The 18696-nt window shown below is 40.3% G+C and overlaps 1 protein-coding gene across 1 annotated transcript in view; it reads left to right on the top strand.

The window, feature by feature from the left end:
- hs2st1b (heparan sulfate 2-O-sulfotransferase 1b) overlaps positions 1-18696 on the top strand; it is a 76982-nt gene that overhangs the window by 48605 nt on the left and 9681 nt on the right. The window contains exon 2 of the mRNA XM_062996546.1: positions 15629-15867. Within this exon, the coding sequence (XP_062852616.1) occupies positions 15629-15867 (239 nt within the window). The remainder of the gene's footprint in view (positions 1-15628; positions 15868-18696) is intronic.

The following is an 18696-nucleotide window of genomic DNA, read 5'->3' as shown; positions in this document are numbered from 1 at the left end:
GCACTCTGTGCAGCCTGTTGTACGACTGTCCTGTCAGAATGTATTTCCTCTACGCCCTGGTCATGCTGTCGGTTCCAGAGAGCTGCTCAGCACGGTCACGACTTTGCCCTTCATTCTGCTCCTCTCATCCCTCTGTCACCTGTCTTGTTTGTCTCTGTAAATCACACACCGAGGACGTGAATTGTCCTGAAAGAGCGTCCCACACCGTTAAGCTCGTCATCGGCGATGTTTATCATCAGCGCTTATGAGAGTCCGGGGTCCGCGAGTGCCCAAACACAATGAATCAGACCTCTGAGCTGAACGGATTTCTGCTTTATGAGCATGATAAAAAACGATATGCCACTTTTCAATCACGCATTAATAGGTAATAAAAGACCACGTTAAATTGCTCTATCAAACTTTATAGGAGTGACACTCGGAATGGGATCATGAACGGGTGAGTTAGGGGCACAGTGAAGAAAGCCATTTTCGGCAAATGATCTAACACTATAAAACGACTGTGTTCTAGCCAAAGCTGGGTTATGTTAGCAGAATGGAAATAAATGAATCAAGGTTTATTTTATATCGTTCCTTTTAATAAAGGATCGACTGGTGATTTTCTGATTCTATGTTTTATATTGTAATTCCTTTCCGTTGTTGATTGTGTTTCATTGTGGAGGTTACCATGGGCTTGCTTATTATGGATTTTTAGACCTGTGCTCATTGTAAGGAAAATGTTCATTGTAAAAAGTTTGACATGATTTGCCAGGGTTAATTTCAAGCATTAAAATGGGAAAGTCCCCATAAAGAATATTACCTGTACTAAAAAAGTGAAGCTTGTGCCAGAAAACCAACCAATTTAAAATTCTATGGTGGAATCTACAGAGACACAAAATGAAAGTACCACACACTTACTTAAAATGACATTTTAATAATTTTTTAGGCCGTTCAGGTGGCGCAGCAGTAAAACACACTAGCACACCAGAGCTGGGATTTCGAATACATCGTATCGAATCTCAGCTCTGCCATCCGGCTGTTGTTCCTTCAGGGTGAAGAGCCGGATAGGGACCTCATAACTGATGCAATTACGACCTCTGCTGGCTGATTGATGGCGTCTTTACAGAGTGGAGGAATAATGCTGATCAGGGTGTGGCTGTCCGTACACAAGGCTGATGGCATGTGAACTCGTTCGAGTGAAAAAAATGCAGTGTCGGAGGGGGCGTGTGATGATCTCGCTCTCCTCAATCAGCAGTGGAGATCAGCATCAGTAGAGAGGAAGCGTAATGCGATCGGGTAATTGTATACAACTAGATTGGAAGGAAAATTGGGGGAAACATGCAAAAAAAAAAAAAAAATCCAATCCAGGTCCAACTTGGGCGGCATGGTGGCTTGGTGGGTAGCACGGTCACCTCACAGCAAGAAGGTCCTGGGTTCATTTTCCAAGTGGTCCTTTCATTGTGGAGTTTGCATGTTCTTCCCGTGTCTGCATGGGTTTCCTCTGGGTGCTCCGGTTTCCTCCCACAGTACAAAGACGTGCAAGTGAGGTGAATTGAAGATACAAAATTGTCCATGACTGTGTTTGACATTAAATTTGGGAACTGATGAACCTTGTGTAACCAGTAACTACCGTTCCTGTCATGAATATAACCAAAGTGTGTTAAACATGATGTTAAAATCATAATAAATAAATAAATAGTCCAATCCAAATGTATTTGTTTAGATAAATGAAACATAGTTGTGTAATGAAATCTCTAAATTTAAAACCTATTGCTAACCCTACCTATTGTGGAGCTGTTCATCAGGTCTAGCACCTGCTTCCAGGATAAAAAAGGTTGCCTCAATTATAGCTGTGCCATCTTTTCCAACCCGGTGTCTGATGCAGATAAAGGGAAAATGGGGCGACATTGGCCTCAATTCCTAGATAAATGTGTTCCTGAGTTTTACATTTACATTTTCGGCATTAATCAGATGCCTTTATGCACAGCGACTTGCATTACAGTTACAGTATACAGTCTGAGCAATTGAGGGTTAAGGGCCTTGCTCAAGGGCCCAACAGTGACAACCTGGCAGTGGTGGAGCTTGAACCAGCGACCTTTTAGAGGGAAGTAAATCTGATCGCAATGCACTGAACAGATACACTAAAGTGGCTACATCAAATGTTCTGTGCTCTTAACCAGGAACACCTGTACCTTACCTCCGTGAAGCTGGCCCCCCATGTGGTCAAAAATGGAATATAAATATTATGATTCGTTTGTGCTGCGTTTGTGCTGGTTTGTGCCGTAGGAATCATCGTTTGTGCTGGCACCGTTTTAGAGAAATTAAGCATTATATTTTATTACCTGTGACGTCACTCAGCCCCCCATCAGAGCCCAAATTGCACCAAAACCACCTCATTCGTTTGTGCTTCGTTTGTGCTGCTAAAAGAAATATTTGTGCTGTTTTAATTCTCAAGTTATAAAGCTATAAATATTACACCCGTGACGTCACCAGCCCCCCATTAACGTTCAAATTGCACCAGAACCATCTCATTCGTTTGTGCTTCGTTTGTGCTGGTTTGTGCTGCTAAAAGAAACATTTGTGCTGGTTTAATTCTCAAGTTATAGGCTAAATAATATGTAAAGTGATGACACTTAGCAGCAATAATTTTAATGTCAAATTTTCTGTGATAAACCTATTTTCTCTATGTGACTTCTTTATGAGGGGAATCTTTATTTTAAGCCCGGTTTCCATGTGTTTCCAGTCCGAGATGCAGAAAAGGGGTGGGGACCTGTTGTGACTGTAAGCAGTCATTTTCAGACAGCAGTTCTTCCCAACCCCCAAAATTTCTTTTCCAGGTAAAAACATGAATAAAGTAACAGTAACATAACCTATTTTCAAGATTTTACACTTTTTCACTTAATGAAAAGTCTCTAGTAGACTCAACATCAGTGATAAAATACTGAGGCAGAGTTGGATTGTTTGTTGTATGAATACAGAAAGTATTTTATGAAAAATGCAATGTATGATTTGTCATGCAGTTTAATGGGGATCAGCAAATTGTTTGCTAGACTGTGGGAAATTTATCAAGTTTTCATGGTCATTGCTTGGGGCAATGGATTCCCATATGTGTATCACTGTAATGACACTGGAAAGAAGTAATATCCTCAGATCATTAACATTGTTAGCAAAAATTTACTGCAGCATCCACTTACAAAACACAAAAATATATAACCCTCGCCATATAACGTCATATTAGTCATTCAGGTTATACTTATTTATCCATCTGTCTCCCTGTGCAACTTGCTGTCAGTTCTGTTAGGTCTTCACACATCTTCATACTTTACACATTTATACTTTCCACCATGCTGCCCTGCATATTTATTGTATTAAGATGCACTGTCTTTTCTAATTACACTGCACTCATTAATTTTGTACTTTACTTTGTACCCTTTCACTAGATAGCATGCTGCACCAAAACCCTGGCAGAATGTCATTCTGCTCCACTATACACCACATTACCACGTTATTATGAATACCTACATTTTAATTATGCTCACTGGCCAGTAAATTGGGCTTCAACAATCCAAGGCATGATAAAACATTATTTTTATGCAACCTTTATTAAAAAAAAAAAAAAAAAAATCACATATGAGAAAGAACATTGTCCCAGCAACAAAATGTTGATTGTCACGTTTGAGGGTCTGAGCATACTTTTCTTTTGTCCTCTCCTCAGGCGACTGTTGACAAAACAGGAAAGTGTTTTTATAACACAAACACATAATTCTCATTTCAAGGTAATTCATTGCTTCTAATAAAACCCTGTGATAGTCCTGCGAGAATTTAAATCATATTAATGACATTTAAAACAAGACTGGACAGTTCTGTGAAAAATATAAAACAAACATATGCTGTACATATATATTAATAGACACGTGGAACAAAAAAAAAACTGAAAATGATTGCATCAAAAATAACTGATGTTCTTTTACATAGATGCCGAAGCTGCCAGTTTGTAACAAGGATGATGTCATAAAACTCATCCAAGCTGCTAGGGATACAATTGTCAGAGCACAGTGTATTGCCCACCCCTCTGAAAAGGTGTGGACAGAACTTAGTGAACAGCTTGGTGGAAAAATGACCTAATGTCCTAAAAGCTTGTACACGTTGGTCAAGATGGATCGACACAACATTTGGCAAAGCCTAGGTATAGGTATTCAGGTAAATGAGGACAGTGACAGCTCTGATTCTGATAAACATTCCACACAAAAGACAAATAACATCAACTTTGAACTTACCATCCCCTTTCAAGAGTGGACTGACATCTGGCAAGAAGAAGCAGTCTACAAGAACAGAGCTGCACAGTCAAATGAAAGAATTTACACCATCTTGAAACGTGGCACATGGTCTAATGTCCTAAATGAAAAGATCTGGAACATGACCAAATTAGCCTGCACACTTAGTTTTAAAAGAGCAAAAGTGTACCCAGAGTACATCTAAGTGCATTGACATTGCTGGCCACTGTACTGAATGCAATGCAAAATTGTGCATTTCCAGTGATAGTCTACCAGAGGTGAGCACACCAGCAGTGCTAAAATGCAGTATTGATAACATTGATGAAAGTCTTCATACTGGAAAGGCAAAATGCATGCTATCTGGAGAGAAAAGACTGCAGGTCTCTAAAGAACTCTGGGAGGGTAAAAAACTGCCACATGTGTGGCGAGCCGCAGAGGCTTACAAAATAATGGCACTCGGTCACCCAGAGCCTAGCCACCTACCAAGCCTGAATACATTAAGAAAAGCAAAACAAGAGAGAGGGGATAAGGAGGTAGGACACAAAGACCCTATCCTTTCCCTTCATCTGATAAAATACAGGGGCAGTATTCATGACATCAGCCTTGACAAATTTTTTTGCCATTATTGGACCCCCTCTCAACTACTAGTCTACAAAACATTAGTAAAGACTCAAGGTTCAAGTGTAAGTTTTGATGCTACAGGTACAGTAGTCAAAAGGCTCACTAGACCAACAGAAACATCAGGACATATATTTTTGTATCAAGGAGTTCTGTCCTCACATGGAGATACTTCTGTTCATATCCCAGTGGTGCAAATGCTGTCTGAGCGGCATGACATTAACGCCATATCAAACTGGCTCTCCGAATGGCTAAGAGCAGGAGCATCTGTACCAAAAGAAGTTGTTTCTGATTTCTCCCTTGCATTGCTGGGTGGTCTTGTTAAGGCCTTTACTCCTTACTCTGATTTGAAGACCTATATAAATGAGTGTTTTGGTGTACTAAACAGCTGGAAGTCAACAAAACTGCCTCCTTGCTTCATCAGAGTAGATGTTGCACACTGCATAAAGATGATTAGTCAATGGGAATGTCTCCATAAGAAAGCAAGGCGGGTTAAAGATTTTTATCTAAGAGCCATGGCACAGCTTCTTCAGTCTGTGACAATCCAGGATGCAAGGCAGCTCATACACTCTATTGCAATTGTTGCACTGAGTGAATCTGAGGGTAATGACAAAAAGGGCATGCCTGTCATCTCAGAGATATGCAAAACAAATCTGAAAAAAAGAATTGCTGATGGATATGATCCATTCACATGCACTGATGACAGTCTGGACACAGTGAAGACTCAGGAGCCTGTGACAGAATGTACCACTGATGTTAAGAAGTGGGTGATTGACATCTGCGAGGAAAGCAAGATTCTGGCTGTTCACGACGGTGATCGGGATAATTTACATTTTCTTCCAGAATTTATTCCCCATCTAATAAGACTAGGTTCTTATCTACCTCTCTGGACAGGTGTAATGGTTCCACTTTTCAAAAGTGACAGCATCACAGCAAGCTCTGCCCATGCTGAAGCTGAATTCAAAAATTTGAAGTATGGCCTCTTCAAACATGAAAGTTTGCCAATTCGAGTAGACCGCTTCATCACTCGACACCTTGGGTTCATTGAAGGGACCATGAGACTTTCTTCAGCAGCCACATCTGCAAATAATGAGAAAACAATATCAAAGTCAAATGAATGTGGACATCCTGCAAACATGAAAGATCAGTTGATTCAGGAGAACAAACAAATACAGCAGTCTACAGAAGACTTAATGGAACAGGAGTCTCCGATTGAAAATTGGAGAGGCCTTGGTCTGCCATTGAAAAAGAGAAAATCATCATACCTTGTACACTGTCCAGAGTGGCTACATGTTTATTTATCTCTTAAAAAACAAAGAACCCAAATTGGTGTTTAAAAAAATGGCAATTACTCTGCAAAACAGCCCATTAAAGTAGACAAAACACTTGTGAGCGTGATCAACACCTGTGCCTTTGACTCCTTTTGCCAGTGTCTCTGCTGTGCCTTCTGTGACAGTGAAAATTTTAGCTCCTATGTAACTGAACAGCAAGACAATGTTGAAATGTTCAATTTGGTTAAGACCACAACCATAAGAGGAGTACAACAGGGTGTGTACAAACAGAGGGCAAAATTGTTGCTAGACATATTTGACTCTGTTCAACTTAAGTCAGGTGTGGAGCAAGTAAATGCAGAATGCAACATTGCTCACATTATCACCTCAACAATGAAGCATACGCCAAGTGTCACAAGCAAAAGTCAGTGCTCCTCTCCATACTGCAGCCGTAGTTTGGTACGCTCAAGAGAAATTCCTCTGATTCCAGTCAATGTCGATATTTTAAATACAGAAGGAATGAGAGGGCTTCAGGCTGCACTTGAAGCAGGTCTGAGGTTGCAGCCATCAAAATGTCTTCAGCCACTGAAGTCTCCTGAAAAGTGTCCAGACAGTTTAAAAACAGAACACCCATCAGCACTGAAATTTATGTGCACTGGTTTGGTCACGCACAGTTATGCAAGTGGTCCAGCACTGTACATTGAAACAGCAGCAGAATGCAGTTTCCCACTGAGTGAATTCCCCATCAACATTAGTCTGAGCAAAGACTCGTTCACACTCAGAGGCATTGTGGCATTTCTCCCAGGGCCAAAAGACACTCTTGGACACTATGTGGCCTACTGCAGGAGGTCATACTTTGTCTGGGAGCGATATGATGACTTTTGTAATCGCGTCATGACAGCCCCTGAAAACACAAAAATTCAACCACATGTTGTATTTTATACAAAGGACTGATAGTCTTTACTTTTATGGCTGGATGCCATGAAAAATGATCAGTCATCAATTGTGAACTAGATTGTTTAACCTACAATGTTTCTATTTTATACATTTTGTATCACATGTTTACGTTCTGTCTTTAACAATTTTGTAATTAATTAATTGTAACTGTTTTTACATTCATACTAAACATAACCCACTTCTTGATATTCTGTGTCTTGCATTTCAATTAGTATTGCATTCATCATTGGTGAGTGACATCTACTGAATACACTACCTGTCAAAAGTTGACACACACCTACTGACGCCACTGGACCAATATTTATAGAATTAAACCAGCACAAATGTTTCTTTTAGCAGCACAAACCAGCACAAACGAATGAGGTGGTTTTGGTGCAATTTGGACGTTAATGGGGGGCTGGTGACGTCACGGGTGTAATGTTTATAGCGTAATAACTTGAGAATTAAACCAGCACAAATATTTCTTTTAGCAGCACAAACCAGCACAAACGAAGCACAAACGAAGCACAAACGAAGCACAAACGAATGAGGTGGTTTTGGTGCAATTTGGGCTCTGATGGGGGGCTGGTGACGTCACGGGTATAATATTTATAGCTTTATAACTTGAAAATTAAAACAGCACAAATATTTCTTTTAGCAGCACAAACCAGCACAAACGAAGCACAAACGAATGAGATGGTTTTGGTGCAATTTGAACGTTAATGGGGGGCTGGTGACGTCACGGGTGTAATATTTATAGCTTTATAACTTGAGAATTAAACCAGCACAAATATTTCTTTTAGCAGCACAAACCAGCACAAACGAAGCACAAACGAATGAGGTGGTTTTGGTGCAATTTGGGCTCTGATGGGGGGCTGAGTGACGTCACAGGTATGTGACGTCAAACTTATTACCATTTCTCCTGTAAACAGCATTGAATCAGCATTCAGTATTGCTGCCACCCTGTTTTTCAGTGGTCAGGACCACCGCAGAGCAGGTATTATTTAGGTGGTGGATGATTCTCAGCACTGCAGTGACACTGACATGGTGGTGGTGTGTTAGTGTGTGTTGTGCTGGTATCAGACACTGTCCACTCTATTAGACACTCCTACCTAGTTGGTCCACCTTGTAGATGTAAAGTCAGAGACGATCGCTCATCTGTTGCTGCTGTTTGAGTTGGTCATCTTCTAGACCTTCATCAGTGGTCACAGGACGCTGCCCACCGGGCGCTGTTGGCTGGATGTTATTAGTTGGTGAATTATTCTTAGTCCAGCAGGGACAGTGAGGTGTTTAAAAACTCCATCAGTGCTGCTGTGTCTTACCCACTCATACCAGCACAACACACACTAACACACCACCACCATGTCAGTGTCACTGCAGTACTGAGATTGATCCACCACCCAAATAATACCTGCTCTGTAGTGGTCCTGGGAGAGTTTTGCCCATTGAAGAACAGCATGAAAGGGTAACAAAGCATGCAGAGAAGCAGATGGACTGCAGTCAGTAATTGTAGAACTACAAAGTGCTTCTATATGGTAAGTGGAGCTGATAAAATGGACAGTGAGTGTAGAAACAAGGAGGTGGTTTTAATGTTATGGCTGATCTGAGTATTTGACTCAGTTTTGTTTAGCACATTCCAATGTAAATTTTTCTGCCCTGAAAGACAACATGATTGTGTGTTATTGTTTGATACAGAATCTGGAGTGTGGTTGTATTATTCTGTTTCCATCTTCAGCAGAGCAAATCCCCTAAGCATTTAGCCTAATTAAATTCCACCAGACTGCGTTTAAAGGCAAAACACACAAACTTCACCGGTAATTAGCCACGTCTCCTCAACATCATCATCAAAGCTTTAATCACCTGGAAATGAGTTTGTGTCTGTGCAGAAGAGCAGGTTGGCCAGCTAATTACGCCTGTACACCCACACACCATTTCTCTTCCCTAACAGCCATTTGTTTAGAGACAGGGACGTTTTTTTTTTTATTTTTTTTTTTTTTTTTTTAGCTCTGATCACTGAATCCTAATCAAGTTACAGGGAAATGAATATGTTAAGAGCGTGCAAATCAATGGACAGGGTAAGAGCAGGATAGTGGGGCAGTTACTCTTTTGGTTAAATAATTGATTTAATAAAATCTGATTTAAGAAATTGAATTAGACAGTGTACATTTAACAACTGTTATATCAGGATCATATGAGTGTGCATTATACGCCCACATGATTTATCAGTCAGACACAAAGCAGTCAGTCTTCTGAAATATATTCAGACATTCTGTGCATAAATGCTGCAACAAAATGTGTTTTCTTTTCCTTTTCCTTTCAATTTAGTCATTTCCAGTTCCCTATTTGTAACATAATTAGGGCCTATTTAAACTTAACAGCAAAGCGACTTGTGTAAACGAAGACAGTTCAAGGAAAGACTCTTGATCAAGGACCCAGCAGTGGCAGGCTGGCCACTAGTCTAATTACTAGTCCAGGACCTTTCTCTGACACCCACTGTTTCAGCCGGCTGTGTCCTAAACCACACTATTCACTATACAGTGTGCTCCAAATAGTAACCCACTGTTAAACATTCTTTAGGCACACCTTATGGTGCATATTATGGTATTTGGGACACAGCAGCTTTTCTCTGCTTTATAAAGGCAAATGCCTTTGTCATGTGTTTGTATGCATTTATACAGTATAGTGAACCCTCAGCATTCTGATTGACAGCCCAGAGCCCTGACCGCTGCGCTGAGCTACCACTGCTCCATAAATGTGGAACCTAAAGCAGCCAGTTTAGAGAAATGTTACATGCGTAAAAAAATGACATGCAGTCTGTTATGTGCGTATTAGGGATGTAACGATGCACCACAAGACTTAAATTTAAAAAAAAAAAAAAAAATGTAAAAAAAAAACAAAAAAATGTAAAAAAAAAAAAAAATTTTTTTTAAAGAGTTTTTTTTAACTCTTTTAAAGAGTTAAAAGTTTACTTTTAACTCTAAGTAAACTCTTCTTTACTTAGAGTTAAAAATCGATTCACATGTGTAACGATTTAAATTGGTTTACATGTTGTGAACGGAACCGACATCTGGGTTGAACACACACACCAGACACAGGCTTAGCCAGATAGCATAAAGTTTATTACAGACTCAGAAAACAGAAATTTGGAAAACATAGGCACTGATTCTGAAAACGGATTCAAAGAAAAAATAAAATTAAACTAAAAACTACACCCCAAGTGAGGCGGCAACAAAACACCATGTGTCGGAGTCCTGGCAATGATTGACGGAAGGAGTCCGCAGCGGCCCAGGAGATGGCCCAGCGTGCAGAGAGAGTGAGCAGAGTCAAACGGGACTTGTTTAAGGGTCCGAGTCCGTCGTGTGGCCTGTTGCAAAAGAGAGTGAGAGAGAAAACGGAGGGTTAGTACGGGATTTTCTCCTGGAGAGTTCTCTCCTTCTTCTCTCTACACTGCCTTTCTATCCTCTTCTCTCGGCGTTGCAGCTGAGCTTTTATTATTTAAGAGAAATAATAAAAGGAAACTGTCATCATTTGTCTTCAATTTAATTTTGTTTAAAAAATCGGGAAAAAATCGTATCGTGAACCCAATATCGTGAATCGCATTGCATTTTATCGTGGGTAGTGTGTATCGTTACATCCCTAGTGCATATACTTATTATTCGTTTATATGCCTATCTTTAGTTTTTTTTTTTCTTTATTAAATCACTATGCTGCAGCTGGTCATTGGGACATAACCCTACATGACTGGTGATTTTAAACATGGTAGAAAATGACTGATCAGAAACTTGATATATCTGTTTGCTTAGTGTTGCATTGTACAAGTTTGGTTATTATGCACTAGTCTAATTGACATTGCATGTTTTCTCTCAGACTATGTGTTCCTCATTTTCTATTAAACGACAGCTACCAGTTCGGGAGGTTGAGGTTAGCATGTGCTTCTTTGCAGACGAGTCACAGACTTTTTATGAGCTGTAGTTTATCCAGTGTAATTAGGCAGATCAAGGGTGTTTGAGAAGGTGCCAGAGGCTGACATTCATGACTTCATTTCAAGTTGACTAGCAAGGCATCAGTTTGGATGAAGGGTGGAGCCAGGTAGCTCCCATTTTAGTACATTTTAGGGGCTTGAACTTGCAACTCATGGAAGTTAAGGTGAATGCCTTTCTGTTGTGCCACTTAAAAGAGAAATAAGGTGCAAACAGTGAGACAAATTGACAAAATTAAGCATTTTGGGTTGCAATAATCAGGAAATAAGGCTGTGAGATACTGGCTCTGTAGACTGATCTACAGAGAAAGCTCCAGTCCTGCTTTGGTGAAGCAACCTGAGCTGTCTGGTTTCACCTCAAAGGATAAACACACTCCCACGCTTCCTCACTCTCTCCTTTCATCCATCTTTCATCCGTCTGTCACTCCCCCGCCAAGGCCGGGTTTCCGTAGCACCCTCACCGCAGGGGAAGCCCACTTAAAGTGAATAAGGGAGTGCGGTGCTTGATGTATGGGGGCTTGTTAGGACCTGATCAATATTTGAAGTGGGTTATTTTATGCATCGTTGCAGAAGACGGATGAGTGTATTACCAGCCTGAGCTCGGAGTAATTGCCGGATTGGGAGGAAAGAGAGGGAGCAAGTGGAAAATAATAGATGATTGGAACGAGCCACCATGGAACTTAGTGGAGCTTGTGGAACTGCATCTTCTCATGTGTTCTTGTTTATTAAAATACTGCACACATGCTGTTCACTCAGATATATATTTTATCCCTGCATTTTCTTTTTCAGATATTTGGATAATTGTTTTGAACAGTATTTGTATTGTATCGTTGTTCCCCATCTTTTCCCCCATCTTTTCCATTTTCAGTTCCTTGTTGCATATTACCTTTCTCTGCTGCTTGCACAATTCCATTCTGGCTGTAGGATGGCCACAGAATAACACGCTCGCAGTCAAAGCTGCCCACTTCATATTCATGGTCCAGGCCAGGCATGCTTATCACCATGTGAATCCTTCTACCACACAAACCAGTCATAGAGTATATTTCTGTGGAGTGCAGAGTCCATCTGATTTTTAAGTATTCAAATATTTTAACCATTTACCTTTATAATCATTTTATGTTAATGATAGGGTGGCTGTTAAGCTTGTTAAGCATAGGCGCCTCTGTATCTGCCAATCAGGGTCCTTACACAGCGTTTGAAGACCCCACCCACATAGTCCGGTCATCCTGCCCTAGCAGAACTGTGTCTGCTGCAGGCACTGCCAAACTATAAACATGTGACCAGTAAATGAAAACTTTTGGAAATGAGGCCATGTCACAGAGGTAAACAGACCCACTGCAATATCATTAAAATAATCTTAGTTTTCTCTCTGCTTTCATTTATTTTTGCACAGTTGTTATGTTTGCTTACATAATTCAAATCTTTAAACTATATTAAATATGAAGTAATGACCAAGCAGTTGTCTTGCAGGCCGCACCAGTGGGTTTGATGTATAGTATTAATGGGATTTAAGTACAAATGTGCACAGGCTGCCGGCAGGTTGGGAACCCCTGCTGTAAGAAGTATTGGTTTTAACTCCCGTTGGTCTTCATGTTCAGTAAATCTGTGCCTGAGCTGAGCAGAAATAAGTGATGGCTGCAGCTTTCACCATTACAGTTCCTAGCATCGGGCAGAATTCACAGAAATGGCTCATACAAAAAAAGCCCTGCTGGTTAAAGAACAATGAAAATAGATAAAATGTGTACTTTCTATTTTCTGGTTGGATGTTTTCCATTAGCTTGCAGTTAAAAGAGACGGCTAAGTGTTTTCCAATATCAGTAAGAATAATTTCTTTTTCCTTTCAGTTTGGTCATTTTAGATTCATTGTTTGTAGAATCTTTGCTTAAGCTGATTTGTTCCTCTAAAACACTATACATCGTTTTTAAACTAATTTTATTAGTCTGTGTATAATAAAATTAATTATATTAAATTAATTATTAAAATTAATTATATTAAAAGTGGGGCAAATGTAGCTCAACAGTTAAAGTACTAGACTGGTAATTAGAAAGTTGCCCGTTCAGGTCTCACCATCACCAAGTTGCCACTGTTGGGCCCCTGGACAAGACCAAGACCAAGACTCTCAATTGCTTGAATTGTTTTTGGTGATAATTGTAAGTCACTTTGAATAAGAATATCTGTCTGCTAAATGCTGCAAATCTAAATATATATAATGGAACTGGTCACACCTTGTGAGTAAATGTCAAGGTGAAGCCCTGCACCTGACAGAATGGAAAAACAACCAGAACAACAGTTCTGTGGCCAAAAAGGCACTTACAAAAAGGCGTTCTCCCATACAGAATTAATTTCATAAATGAAAGACACAAAAACAGCCCACAACTGAGAATCTGCATAGAACAGGGATAGTGCAGAACTAAGAACGGGCTGCGACCACAACCCTGTTTTTGGAATAAAAGATGAGAATCTTTAGAATCAGCCTGGACTGGTAATGCACAAGTGGCACCCAAGAGTGGAACTCGGAGAAATAGCAGGTTTGCCAACAGAGGAGCTGGCAAGTCTGAGAGGAACTGTAACATATAGAAATACTCTCACCTGAAGTGTATCAATGACTACAAGACTCAGATGATTGTCAATTAGGGGAGGATGACCAAAATGTTGCAATATATTTATGCATTTCTGTTGTAACAGTTTGGCTTTCAGCATCCCTGTGTGGTCCATAAAGACACGGTTTGATGAGTTTAAATATGCAGACAAACGATCCACTGTGGTTACCCCTAACGGGAGAAACCAGAAGTTATTATCTGATGTGGCGGAATTCCAATGGCCTGCACAAAGCCCTAACCTCAACATTATTTAACATAGCTAGTATGAACTGAAGACTGAAATATCCAAGAAGCTCATAGACCAATGTCTACATACTTTTGCATATGTTGTTCTTTCAAAGATTATAGAACTTAAAAACTGAGGAACTGCAAAACAGGCAGGAAGCAGTTACAATCAAAAGTATACAACCGCAATTCCAAAAAAGTTGGAACAGTAGAAAAATGATAATAAAAACAGACAGCTGTGATTATTTTTGTGTCTCTTTTGATGTGCACTTATTTGTTTATTTTTATTTTTTTGGTATATAACACACATTATAAATTTAATCGCTTTGCTGGGATAAAGATGTTTACATTCACCATGCTTTACTATGTTCTCCTTTCCTTTTTTTTCTTTTTTTTTTTTCTATTTTATTTCTGCATTTTCTCCCATTTTCTTCCAATTTAGTGTAGTCAATTTGTCTTCCGCTGCTGGGGGATCCCCGATTGCAGTCGAGGTGTGTATATTGCTGCTCACGCCTTCTCCGACCCGTGTGCAGCCCTTAGCGGAATGCTTTTTCACCCAAGCATTCTGCACAGGCGCCTCTCTATCTGCTAATCAGGGTCCTTACACAGAGTTTGAAGACCCCCACCCACATAGTCCGGTCATACCTCCCCGCAGGCACTGCCAATTATGCTCGCTAGATGGCGGCCAGCCGACCGATGGCAACGCCAGTTTCAAACGAGGAGTTCAGAATCTTGGCGCTGGTGTGCTAGTGGAATAACTCACTGCACCACCTGGGTACCCCACCTTTTCTTTTTTAATTCTGTTTAAATATTCCATTTCTAATTGTAACTCTTTCATTGCTCGCACCTCGCCCACCTTAAGCGAGAAACGCCTCAGACTATCACACCTCCCCTCGAAACGGTGTAGTGAATTGACTTTAATTATCTAAAATAACAGACATTCTGATAAAGTGTAATTTCTCCACAGCGGTGTGTATGAGGTTCATTAATTAAGGATAAATGATCTTTAAGGCTGTAATGGGCGTCCATAATAGTGAAAGTTCATTTACATTTGATTTAAGTATGTTGTAAAGCATGTAATTAAAGGCAAGATTAAACATAATTAGATTTTTAATGTCGGACGAACAGAAATGTCTGTGTGAACTGAAGTGTTTTATTTTTAATTAGACTGACTGGGTTATTGCATTACAGCTGCGTAATATCACATCCACTAAGTAAATTCATATCAATTTCAATAAACGTCTGCAAACACTTGCTGAGGACGTGGAAAACTCGGATTCTGTTACTGAATGATTAGCATACATATTATTCTGTATCCTTAAACACATTTTCTGTATTTTAATTATTTTATTGTTTTATTGTGGCTTTTGTGGATTAGAGGTTTGGTATCAGAAGACTTTATATATTGTTAAATATTCTATCCCAGTTACGCTCCGGTGGCGCATGGTACATTACACTGGCCCACTATGGTTCAAATACCCTGCGGTGTTCTCGGCCGGTCGGGTGTCTACATACAGATGTGATTTGCTATGTCTGATAGGATTGATGGCTGAGGACCCTTGATGGATTGCCATTCTGTTCTGAGTGTGTTACTGCATTGCCCTCAGTGATTCCAGTAAATCTGGACCCACTGTGACCCTGACCATAATAAAGCAGTAGTTAAACATGAAAATGACACACATCCCAGTCCGATCCTGTATTACCTGTTTTTATAATTTTGAAAATGTGTTTCTTCTCTCTGTTTTACAGAACGTACCATAGCCAGACTGGAACGTCATGAGGTGGAGCAGAAGCAGATTCATGATCTGGTCCATGAATCACCAACGCTGGACGAAAACAATGACCTGGTCATCATCTATAATCGAGTGCCCAAAACTGGCAGCACGTCTTTTACCAACATTGCCTATGACCTGTGTGCCAAAAACCATTACCACGTTCTGCACATCAACACCACTAAAAACAACCCCGTCATGTCGATGCAGGACCAGGTAAGTTTATATCCATTATGTTCACACAATAATATCTAAAAGGTGCCACTCTGGATTGTGTGTGCCACAGGTCTGCCAACCTCAGTCAACCCAGAATCTTGGTTTTGGTAAATTGTTAAGGACTAAGGACAACCAGCACATTTAGGATGTTGTTATGTGGTAAATCAGCGTTCCCACCAACTAATGTTCCTGCAGCTGAGTGTTAGCAAACCCTGTCAGTCATGTTCCTTGAAGTGAAAAGTCTTTTCAGCAGAGTTGAGGTCATAGCCACAAGGACTGGGTAGTTTTTTATTGATAGTTTAAGTCACGGTTGTCCAGAAATTTTTGGCCAAGTTTACTTAATGGTTATCCCTGTGGAGTTGGAAACAATAAAGTGGACAAGGCAACTTTAATTATACACATCTGAACAGTTTTATGTTTGAAGGAAAGGATGCCATCAACCCCAGTGTCTGCTGCATCTGGTAGAAAACATTTGATCATTTGATTGTTTTGCATGGTCATTTAACAGCCAACAAAAGAAGTTTGGCAAAGCAGGCGCACAAATTAGGGCAGAAAATAAACACTACTATCCAAAAGTAGTGTTATGAACACCTGAATGTAATGACCCCCCTTGTTACCATATGTACACTGATGAGGCATAACATTATGACCACCTTTCTAATATTGTGTTGGTCCCCCTTTTGCTGCCAAAACAGCCCTGACCCGTCGAGGCATGGAGTCTGACACCTTTCTGTCAGAACCAGCATTAACTTCTTCAGCAATTTGAGCTACAGTAGCTCGTCTGTTGGATCCGACCGCACGGGCCAGCCTTCGCTCTCCTCGTGCATCAATGAGCCTTGGCTGCCCATGACCCTGTCGCCGGTTTACCATTGTTTTTTTCACTGTACCACTTTTCATAGATACTGACCACTGCAGACCAGGAACAGCCCACAAGAGCTGCAGTTTTGGAGATGCTCTGACCCAGTCGTCTAGCCATCACAATTTGGCCCTCAAATCCTTACACTTGCCCATTTTTCCTGCTTATAACACATCAACTTTGAGGATAAAATGTTCACTTGCTGCCTAATATATCCCACCCACTAACAGGTGCCATGATGAAGAGATAATCAGTGTTATTCACTTCACCTGTCAGTAGTCATAATGTTATGCCTGGTCGGTGTATAATCTATATATAGAAGCTATATTGAAATTACTGAAGTGCAGACTGTGAATTAGATCTTAACCTCATTTGAAAGCAGTGATTTTTAAATCTTTTTTGTATTTAATTTGTCTTTAACCAGCTGTTGGAACTTACACCCCCCCATACCATTACAGATGGTGGCTTTTTGTAATTTGCAGTGGTAATAATCTAGATATTTTTCATCTATTTGTTTTGGCCCGGATAACACAATGTCTGACTTTGCATTAGTCATCTTATTCAAACCCAGAGAATTTTGTGGCACTTCTGGATGTTGTTGATATACAGCTTTTGCTTCGTACGGTGAAGTTTTAACCTGAATTCGTAATTGCAGTGACAAACTGTGTGTACCGACTGGTTTTCTGAAGTATACGTAATTTTCACTACAGAAACAGGTTTTTTTTTTTTTTTATGCAGTGTCATCTGATGAATCAAAGGCACCGGGCATTCAATATGGATTTTCAGCCATGCGCTTTGTGCACAGTTGTTTAATGTTTTGGACTGTAGAGGGTAATATCCCTACATTCCTTGCAGTAATGTGTTGAAAACCAGTTGAACTATTTGCTCATGCAGTTTTCTACAAAGTGGCAAATCTTGGCCCATTCTTGCTCATAAACAACCGAGCCTTTTGTTAAAGTTCTTTAGAAACCCAGTCATGATAGCATAATCTGAGGAAAAGTCCAAAGCAGGTGTGTTTTCTCCGGAGTCTTATTATGCCTGTATCAAGTTTTCTGACATGTGTTGCATTAAAGTAGGTTTATATTGTTTTTTCCATTTATTTCTTTAATCAGTGTCATGTTTTACCTCTATTTTATCCTGATAAGGGTTGCGGTGGGTTGAGCTTCCACGGAATCAATGGGCAAAAAGCAGTAACACACCCCGGTCAGGATGCCAATCCATCACGGGTTGTTGGCCACCACTCAATTCAGACATAGCCAATTATATAAATAGCTGTATATAAATGCCCAACCAGTTGAGAGCACCACTCGGGGTTTGTCCCCTGGATTCTAGCAGTAGTGGGCTGGAATAATTTATTGCTGTGCCACCCGAGTTCTGCTGTTTTCAATGCAGTTTTTAATAAAATACCTGAAAAGAGATTTTACGGGCAGCCCGGTGGCTCAGTGGGTAGCACTGTCGCCTCACAGCAAGAAGGTCCTGGGTTCGATCCCCAGGTGGGGCAGTCCGGGTCCTTTCTGTGTGGAGTTTGCATGTTCTCACCGTGTCTGCGTGGGTTTCCTCTGGGACTCCGGTTTCCTTCCACAGTCCAAAGACATGCAAGTGAAGTGAATTGGAGATACAAAATTATCCATGACTCCATGACTGTTTTTGATATTAAAACTTGTGAAATGATGAATCTTGTGTAATGAGTAACTACCGCTCCTGTGATGAATGTAACCAATGTGTAAAACATGACATTAAAATCCTAATAAACAAACAAATACGCATTTTACTTATTGCACCAATGTTCTGGAACTGGGACTGTAAAAATATCCAAAGATTGGAAATGCGTAGATAAATGAACTGGTTTCAATAGGGAACTGGAACAAAATGCTGGAAAATTGAAAAGCTGCAGTTTGATTAGAAGTGATTGAGTGGCAGCAGCTGCAGGGGGTCGAACTGATTACTGCACATTGCTGCCAATTTCTACCGTG

The sequence above is a fragment of the Trichomycterus rosablanca genome, chromosome 6 (genome assembly GCF_030014385.1).
Source record: "Trichomycterus rosablanca isolate fTriRos1 chromosome 6, fTriRos1.hap1, whole genome shotgun sequence".
In the NCBI taxonomy this organism is placed as follows: domain Eukaryota; kingdom Metazoa; phylum Chordata; class Actinopteri; order Siluriformes; family Trichomycteridae; genus Trichomycterus; species Trichomycterus rosablanca.
The sequence above is the reverse complement of the archived record's forward strand: the minus strand, read 5'-3'. Positions and strand labels throughout refer to the sequence as shown.